Source organism: Hipposideros armiger, unplaced genomic scaffold (genome assembly GCF_001890085.2).
Source record: "Hipposideros armiger isolate ML-2016 unplaced genomic scaffold, ASM189008v1 scaffold_404, whole genome shotgun sequence".
In the NCBI taxonomy this organism is placed as follows: Eukaryota; Metazoa; Chordata; class Mammalia; order Chiroptera; family Hipposideridae; genus Hipposideros; species Hipposideros armiger.
In genome coordinates this window covers 22,300-32,125 of record NW_017731754.1, presented here as the reverse complement: position 1 = coordinate 32,125, position 9,826 = coordinate 22,300, and the positions used below count along the sequence as shown (strand labels likewise).

Sequence of the window (9,826 nt, the reverse complement as noted above, 5' to 3'; positions counted from 1 at the left end):
GTACTGGGTAAAGCAAATACGTTGAAATAATAAAACCAATAAAAAGTGAAACTTAAGTACTTTGTGTATTTAATAGAATATCTATTGGGTTGTCAGAAAAGTCATGACAGTGGGAGGGCAGTTGATGGGGGTGGCGGTTGTTACTTTGTGAGGGTATAAAGGATAACTAGTGCATGGTTCTGTACACCTGAAACTAATAAAAGAAAAAAGAGAAAGAAAGAAAAGTCATGACGTGTTTTTTTCTGTTTTTCATTGCAAAAATGTGTCATGACTTTTCCAACAACCCAATAGAAGCTATATTGTAATCTAATGAGAATTATGCTTAATTACAAGCTTCCTATTATCACTATATACAACTAACAAATGTATTTTTCCTTAATCTTTCTAATTTGTGGGTTAGCTTTTATTGTTTGTTTGTTTGTTTGTTTTTGTTTCTGTTTTTTTATCAGTGCTATCAGCCACTGAGCTTTTCTTCTCTGTAGGAAAACTGTAACTTACTCTATGAAAGAATACCTAAACGTTGTGTTACTGAAGCTGTAGTGCATCCTCCTTTAAGGGCCAAGAAGAATACACCTTTATTTGTATAAAATTAAACAGATAGTTACCCTTTCCATCTCCAATAATCAAATAAGGGACAAGGAATTCTGTGATTTAGTAATATGCTCTCATCTATTTTTTCACATTCCTGCTATTAAAAAATTTCAGGCAATGCCAATAAAGCTAAAATCCCTACTTACCCTATGCAAGTCTACTCCCTTCCTCAAAGATAACCGCTGTTATTAATTAGGGGAGTACCTTTTATGCCCTTTGGAAGATATTTTTATACATATATATTTGAAAACCTAGAAATACATGGATTGACTTGTCTTTATATAAATATAAATGTATTGTTTGCATTTTTCACTTAACAGTATATCATAGACCTTTCAATTTTTGTACATATAAATCTCTTTTTAAAAATGTGGTAAGATATTACATATTGTGACTACATTGTAGTATAGGGAATTCACATTTGACTTTTTAATCTGAACTTGTTTGGAGAATTTACCCACACTATTAAAAATCACATATATTTTGGGCCTTCCGAGTGGCGCAATGGTTAAGAACTGGCTTGGGACGCCAGAGGGCCCCGGTTCGGATCCCACATATGAGGGCCAGTGACACTGCCCTCCACAGCTNTTTGGAAAGACGTTACAAAAGACCTATAGTATTTGTTGTTCAGGTCTCTCCTGTTCTATAGATCATAGATCTTTCATGAAACAAATTACATCTTTTAAATTCTAGCACATGTAAATGTTCTTAAGAATTCCCAAAAGTTCCTAAATGGAGTCATTTAAATTACGTATATCCCAACTGAAAAGCACTCTTAAATGCCAAGAGTCCTACTGAAAAAAATGCATCCATTTGCCGTGAGTCAGTAGCAGAAAAGGTGGAAGGAAAAAGTGGAATACATCCGAGAGAGGCGAGGGATAAGCAGGAGAGGGTCTGGCTAGAACTTTAGGGCTTTTCTCAGTGGCCGGGTCCTTCTCTATACCCTTAGGGATACACCAGAACCACTTGGGTCCCTATAGAATATTTTTTAGATTATAGGTTTTTGGAACCTTTAATAAGAAAAGTTTTAGAATCCAGTTTTTAAAATGTGCCAATAACCTCCAATTAGGCAACACTAGGCTCAGTAGTCTTTAAGGGTCTTTCTAAGTCTGGCAATAACTGTCACCCGGTCTTGTACACTGAAACAGTAAATTATAAAGGAGTGCCAGAGTACCTAAAAAGAATTTAAATAATTTCCCAGAGTCCAATTTACTACACAGAAAGGCTTAGTTGTTGGGACATTCTGTTCAATACCTACTCAAATGGACTTTTCCTCCAAAATGAATAATTGTGTAAAGAGCATAAGGCTTATGGTAAAGATGGTACAAATGCAAGACTATGTGTTTACAAATATAAAATGAACACCAACAAAATTAGCTTTGTTGAGCTAATCTGTGAAATCTTTATGAAAGAATACTTATTTGTTAGTTTATTTACTTTTAGGAAATATATTATGAAAAAAATGAAGAATATAAATCATCTAGATTTATATTTGCTTAAACTTTGAAAATAGACTTAATTAGAAAATGTATAATGCTCCCACTTCTACATGGGAGTAGAGAAGACGGTTCATTAGCTTTATAGATACATCTGGTCTATAAGAAGCACCAACAAAAAAAGAGGTTTTATAATTTTCAGAACATTATGAATTTAAAGAATTATTACAAATGAGACAATTTACTGACCCAAGTTCTTTACTGAAGATGTCTAAGCAACTATAATTTTCATATCAGCAATACTTTATGATACTACTAAGTAAAAGTACATATCACTAGTATAATCCTTTGATATCATCCATACAAACATGTATACCTTGAAATTGTTTTACTTGAAAGTGGATCAGGAGACACATTTTACCTTAAGCTCCAGCTCTTTTCTGAGTTCAACACTGACTACCTGTTGGAATTCATTAAAATCTTGATGAAAAACATGAACCTTTAATAGACACCTTGCTGTCCATTTTTTGATACAAATATAAGTGGAAATTCTCCCACTCACTAGCTTAGTCTTTAGGGAGGACGTAATAGCTCAGTAACCATCCGTGAGGGTGTTTTTCTCTGGGCAGGCACGCCGGAAGCAGCAGCAGTGGGACGTGATGCACAAGCAGAACGAGACCGCACAGAAAATCGCTGCCCGAGCGTTCGCGCAGTGGTACTTGGCCGACCTGCTCCCTTCTGTTTTTGGCAGCCTCAGGGATGGTGGCTACTTTTTTGATCCCGTTGAAAGAGGTTTGTGGAGGTTTTCATTAGATTAAGTCTGTTACAATAAGCATCCTCTTAACAGTTCAAATTTATCTCATGCCCTTTTTTATTTTGAATTGGAATCTATCTCTGAAACAAATTAAAAAGCCAATTATAGTTGTTTTAAGTAAATGCTATTACTAATAAGTATTATAAAGATCTTGATTTTAGGATGTTAGTTTGTCTTTATTGAGAAGCAACACTGGATAGTAGAAAGAAATAGGGACTTCATGTAAAAACTTTGAGTTTGGGTCCCAGTTTCATAATGAACTAGCGTTATGACCTTCACTTTCTTTACGTGTGAAATGAGGATTATTTAGGAGTTAATGTCATAATATATATGGAACTTTTGTAAGCTGTACAGCACTATCATGTGTCAGTTGTTACTTTTCTCAGCTGATTTCCTATTCTAATCAAAAATCCTTTGGGGTCAGCTATTAATGTTGTTTGTAGTTAAGCTTAGTGATCCAGGGGCTGTGTTAGGTCTTGAAGATAAAACAGGAGACCTGGGCCCTGCCTTCACAGAACCCATACCTGTTAGCTGTCTGTCAGCGTCCCCTCAGAGCCACCTCTCCACAGCTAGTCTGGCCAAACGAAGAGTAAGGACTGCCATTTTCNAATATTGAAAGGAAGACATTTTTATGACATTCAGGACATCAAGGGTAATATGACGACAGCTCTGATGGCCATTCCAGAAAAAGAGTTCCAAAATTGCTTTGAAGGGAGGACTAGGCGCTGGCATTGGTGCACAGCTTCCCAAGGGGAGTACTTCGAAGGTGACCATAGTGATATTCAGCAATGAGGTAAGTAGCACTTTTTCTTGGATGAGTTTGCGAACTGAATTGTCAGACCTCATATAATGCAAATATGGGGAAAGTTTGTGATAGATAGTGTTACATTAGGAAAATAGTATAAAAGCATGGTTTCATCACAACTTAAAAAACTACCCATTTAAATGACAACAGCCATTGTAGTAGGGATATGTGATTATAGAGGTGTTTTTTTTTTAACTTTAATGTTATTACATTGTCATTTCAGGTAAAATGTTCTTAGAATTCTAATTTTAAATATTAAAGTACCCTCATATTTTCCCACTGTTTTCATATTTGCCTTGAGATAAGACAGATTTACTAGAGAATGTTTTCAAAATGAGATACAGATACAAAATCAAGGACCTCCAAATAGTGCTGAACTACTGTGAATAATTATATTTTTAATCCTTTAACTATTGTTTCATGCACTTGGACGGGCTTTGTTTGGAATAAAGGTGTTTTCTTTGTGAGCTAAAACATTTTTTAAGGAATTTCTGTCCAGGTGAAATTCAGATTTAAAAAAATATCTTAGTGCTTTTCAATTTCTTAACTACATATTAAAATTGATTATGACTGAATGGTTATATTATTATACTGGGTTACCAGGCACGAGAGGCATTCATGGTAAAAATACTTGAATGAGGAAAAGCAGTTCATTAGATAAGATTCTGTACCCATTTATTCCAGTTAACAGTCATACTTTCAAGTTACTTTTACGCGTTGTCAGACACCTTTATAATTATCTGGCATTAGCTCAAAATTTTAATCACTGGGTCACTGATAATCAGGAAGCCACAGGTGACAGGAGTTTTCACACGCTCCAGGAATCACTTTTGGAGTGGCAGCTCTAGATGCTTTGAGAAATGTCTTCTAAACTTTAGATGCCTTTCCTGTCCCCCTTTGCCTGGACAGCCTGGGAGCATAGAGATTCAGAGACATCAGCAGTCTAAGAGGAGGGCTCTTGCCAGAAGACGAACCCAAGAGCAGCTCAGAGCACAAACGCCAGAACCTGTGGAAGGCAGAAAGCATGTGGATGTGCAGACAGGTGTGTGACCGTCCCATTGGCATCGTGGCTCCTGGGCGCGCTCAGGTTTCTAAGTCCTTTTTTATTTGACCTTTATATTATTTATGTATCTGTATGCTATCCAGTACTTCTCCTGTAACTTGGTAGGAGAAGTCCATTCATTAAGAAAATTCAAACTATGTATTATTATTCTATTGGGTTCACCTGGAAGTGTGAGATGGGTTTTCTTAAAAAAAGAATTTTATGACCAGAGCCTCTCTTAGCCCTTTTCACATAATTATTCTCAAAGTGGGATTCTTTCTCAGTTATTTTTATAGCCCAACATAAATCACTGTTGGACTTCAGGAGAAGAGAGCGATGTAGTTTCTATTTTAGCATTTCATTTGTCTTTTGAGAAGAGGAAACCCGTTCAGATCTGAGTCCTCATCCTTGCTCACTATGGCCTCCTCTGTTCTCTCCTCTGTTCTCCTTTCCCTTTGCACATTCCCTGGGGCCACTCGGGCTCTCCTCGGGCAGCGCCAGTCTTTCCCCACTTGTCTAACTGTTCTCAGCTAGCGAGGCTTCCCGGGACCTATAGGGTCTAGCTGTGTTGTTGACAGAATCTTGATAATCAGGCAGTACCTGCTGTTTTCCTTGGACTGATGTAACTACTCAGCATTCACCTTGCGCCCTGCCAAGATGGTGAGTGAATTCATCAGTTATTCTGGGTAGTAAGAGCGAAAAGAAGAGAAGCAGCCCACGCTTCTTTCCCCGCCTTGAGGCCAAGTCTGGAATGAGTGTGTCTGTGATTAGCCTATATGGTTTTAATTCTGTGAGAGCTAAATTTTAACATTTATTTCTATCATCAGAATATTAAGTGATACAATAGCAGCTACTTTTGAGTATTTCCTGTATCTCAGAGACTATGCCAGGTCCTTGACCTATGTATCTCCTTTATTATTTTGAAGACTCCATGTGACAGATAATTATGGTCCCTTTTACAGACAAAGAAACTGAGGACCAAAGAGGATGTAATTTGCCTAGGTCCTATGTTCCGCATCTGACTGCAGTTGTCATGTTCTTTGCATGATACCACACTACCCTGGCCTCATATATTTCCTAAAGTGAAATTTGTTTTTATATATCCGTATTTAGGTTAGAGAGAGCATCAATTAACATGGTGACGTAGTACATAATTTTTTTAGATATCCAGGAATTTTCAAATGTTTATACATTTACTATGTTCGGACTCAATTATATAGATGGATTATTAACCTTCATTCCCTCCTATACTTTGCATCTTATATACATCGATGGTTTTATGTTCTTCTTTAGTTTCATTTTCAAATACAAAGCTCAGTGCTTTCTTGACATTCAGTAAATATCCTAGCCTGACTGACTCTATGGTCTTCCGAATATATAAAAATGCTTAGTACAATATGTGAATTGAACCCCATATTTGAGCACTTTCTGCCCAAGACTTATTTTCTGATCGATTTAATTCTATTTTGAAGGAGCTGAAGTTTCAGATACACATATATGCTTGAAACAGACCAGAATTTCAAACTCAATGTATATGGTATTCTCTTAGAATTATACCTTGAAGAAATTGCTGATCGCATAATAGAAGTTGATATGGAATGCCAAACAGACGCATTTTTGGACAGACCACCAACACCACTCTTTATTCCTGCCAAAACTGGCAAAGATGTGGCCACCCAAATACTAGAAGGAGAGGTATAGTACATTATTTGGACTTCCCTCTATCTTCATTATAAGCAGGTAAAGTTAGGTTTAGTTAAAAGCTTAATATGAATGCAAATCACTACACAATCAGAAAGATTCTGCTTACTGGATTTCTTTCCAAATTTATCTCTAACAATTTTATCCTGAAATACTCAGAAATATTTTTAAATACCATGTTCTGATTTCCCATCTTTGCTGATTAGAAATGAAAATCATTAGAAATGTTTTTAGAATATTTATACATTTGAAATTTATGTGTCTGCATATTTGCCTAATGTATGAATATAAGCAGATTTGTACCAAATAAGGAAAAATAATACCTGTGGTATAAAAGATTCTATTAGCTGCTTAGAGATTACATAACTTTTATGAAGCTAATCTATGTTTAAAAAATTCTAAAATAATTACATTTCATGTGGAATGTATAAATTGGCCAGTTTATGAAATTGAAGAGAAGGCAATGTTTATGTGTATAATGAAAATGAGGAACTTGGAAGACCTGTCATTGATAGTGAGAAATAATTCTTCATAAGCTATATAGAAGAATGTATTTGCCTCTAAATCCTAGAGATGAATTGCCATAATAGCCATTATTCTTGTTCCTTAGTTTTTTCAAACTGTTATCAAAAATAACAAGTAAAAATTGAACAGGAAAAGCAGGGAATAAGAAAGACAAGGATATTTCCCTTGGGTTTCAGTTTGATCTTAAAATTGCTGAGTATCAGGGTTCATTTTGATGACTACATAGATCTTTTTATAACTGACAGTCAATTTTTACCTGTAAACAAAATGCTATTCTGTGTGCCTTGCAGGGCTATTTTGAGGATTGGAAATCATAAATAAAGCACCCGCACGGTGTCTGGCACACAAAAGGCACTCAAGATATAGTATCTCGTTATTGCTACTGCTCTGGATATTTTTTCATTGAGCATTTGGTTCATGATTCTAATTCGAAATTTGCTTTGTTTTGTNCGAGCTCTGAGCAACAGGGTCCCCAGTTCGTTTTTCACATGGGCCAGTGAGCTGCGCCAGAGCTGAGCTGCCACTGAGCTGCCAACAGGTGGCAGGATGGCTCAGCTGGTGAGAGTACGTGCTCCTAACAACAAGGTTGCCAGTTCGACTGGCGCATGGGATGGTGGGCTATGCCCACCTGCAATTAAGATAGAACATGGCACATTGAGCTGAGCTGCTTTGAGCTGCGGATGGGCGGCCAGATGTCTCAGTGGTTAGAGCACACGCCATGGGAGGGTGGGCTATGCCCACCTGCAATTAAGATAGAACATGGCACATTGAGCTGAGCTGCTTTGAGCTGTGGATGGGCGGCCAGATGTCTCAGTGGTTAGAGCACACGCTCTTAGCAACAAGGTTTCCAGTTCGACTCCCGCATGGGAGGGTGGGCTATGCCTACCTGCAACTAAGATTGAGCTGAGCGGTCACGAGCTGCCGACGGGCGGCCGGATTGCGACTGGACTTGGAGCTGAGCTAGCTGCGCCCTCCACAACTAAGATTGAAGGACAACTTGGCTGGTCCCCTTCCCCAATTCCCCAACACTGTTCCCCTTCCCCAATTCCCAATAAAATCTTTAAAAAAACAAAACAAAACGGTATAAATGGGGAAACCACGGCCCAGAGACTTAAAATGATTTGCCATAGGTGACAAGCCTGCTAAGTAATAGGATGAAAGCTAGAACCCAAATCTTCTTACTGCTCATCTAATGTACTGTCTCCAAAACAAACTTGAGCCCTGTGAGGCACAAAGAATAACTTTTTTTTTTACAGGAAAAAGTCAAAATTTTAATACATGTGCATGAGGAATTCACATGAGCATGAAAATTCCAAAGACAGTGATGCAGCATTGGGTATATAATATAAGACATTTTTGAACAACGGAGAAAAGTAGGGGGACAAGGTATTAGATTTCAAAAGTGAAAATAGGTGACTTGCAGGTGGTTGAGGAAGAGCTGAACATACATGGCAGGGAAATGCTTGCTAGCAACTCAAANAGCAACCTTTCTTTCTCTCATGAATTTCTTAAAAAGTCAGCTATAGATCATTTAAAAGGTTGTAAATGAGATTCATGCCTAGCTTAAAATTATTTATAGTAGTGAATATAATACTCTATCACACCATGTCACCCATTGAAAAATAAAAATTAGGTGCCTGCCCCCGAGAAAAGCTATTTTGGAACATTAAAGTGTATATTGTAATGGAACATATTTTTTAAAGGCTTACATAGCAGTATAGTAGATTTTGTATTTCAGTTTGAATAAATTTATTACTAATGGAAACACCTGGTTCCTGACCCATTTCTATATACCCTTGTTCTCAGATGCCCTCTGACCTCTATTCTCTGAGTCTTCATCAGCTGCTGTTAGGCCCCAGGCTTCAGGCGGGGGCATTCTTTTTACAGGCATCACTCAATCCTGGGTTGGCACTGCATTTAGATTGCATATCCCCACCCCACCCCACCCCCACCTCCTTGACCCATCACAGATTGCGCCTATAAAGTCAGCTCTAAAGGCTTTGGCTCCAAGGAAAGCCTCATAATTTTGAAAATACTATTTCTACTGCAATAGAAAGGAAATGGACCAGAACAAATATAGAGAATATAGCAAAAGTAATGCTGTCTGAGTCTGTTTAACACTTTGTGTTAAGAAAATAATGTTGATGACTCTGTAACATTAGGGGGAAAGCATAGATTCTTCCTATCTATAAAGATTCATAAAAATTACTTAATGATTAAAATTAACTTTTTTTTATCATAGATATTGAGATAGGATTCCTTCCATGGCTAATGGATGAAGTTGACAAAACGATGGAATACAGCATGGTGGGAAGAACAGTGCTTGACAGTAAGTTCTTTAATTTTATTTAAAAGTCATCTCTAAAACTTTTCAGTAGAAATAAATAAAAGAAAGATGTAAAATTTACAGTTTTAGTTCTTAATTTTTCAGTATATCAATTATGTTAACAAAGGTGCAGCTTTTTACCCTCAATATTATTTTTGGATCTTCTGTAATTTGATCAGAATTAATACCTTTTGTCATTACTTCATAAATGATATGTTGTTAAAAACAGGTGTTGAATATAATTCATATTCCTTAAGTGGCACAGAAGTTAAGGATGCTGACTTTATATAAAAGGTTATGATACAGGGGAGGATGAGGACTGGTGAATGTTTTATACTCATCTATGAGTCAGCATTATCACTACTGAACTACGAAAGATTACAGTGACTCCTGTACATACAATTTTTCAGCATTGATTCGTGAGGTGATTGAGAGGAGGCTGACAATGTATGAGCATGTGGAGAAGCACCAGCCCCTGAAACCTGAGGACGGGCTCGGTGGTGCTGGAGCAATGAGAGGTCCACTGGTGGGTTACGACTTCCGCGAACAAAGTGCATCCCAGTCACAGAGGTCTCTTGCGGATAGA

The 9,826-nt window shown here is 37.2% G+C and overlaps 1 protein-coding gene across 1 annotated transcript; it reads left to right on the top strand.

The window, feature by feature from the left end:
* Window positions 1-2,686: 2,686 nt before the first annotated feature.
* On the top strand, window positions 2,687-9,826 carry RSPH3 (radial spoke head 3; the record flags this gene model as incomplete). The annotated part of the gene is made up of 8 exons (XM_019663753.1): window positions 2,687-2,819; window positions 3,285-3,430; window positions 3,599-3,634; window positions 4,556-4,688; window positions 6,238-6,383; window positions 7,160-7,172; window positions 9,157-9,243; window positions 9,651-9,826. Coding segments are annotated over exons 1-8 (870 nt in total), but the record flags the coding sequence as incomplete, so codon positions are not given.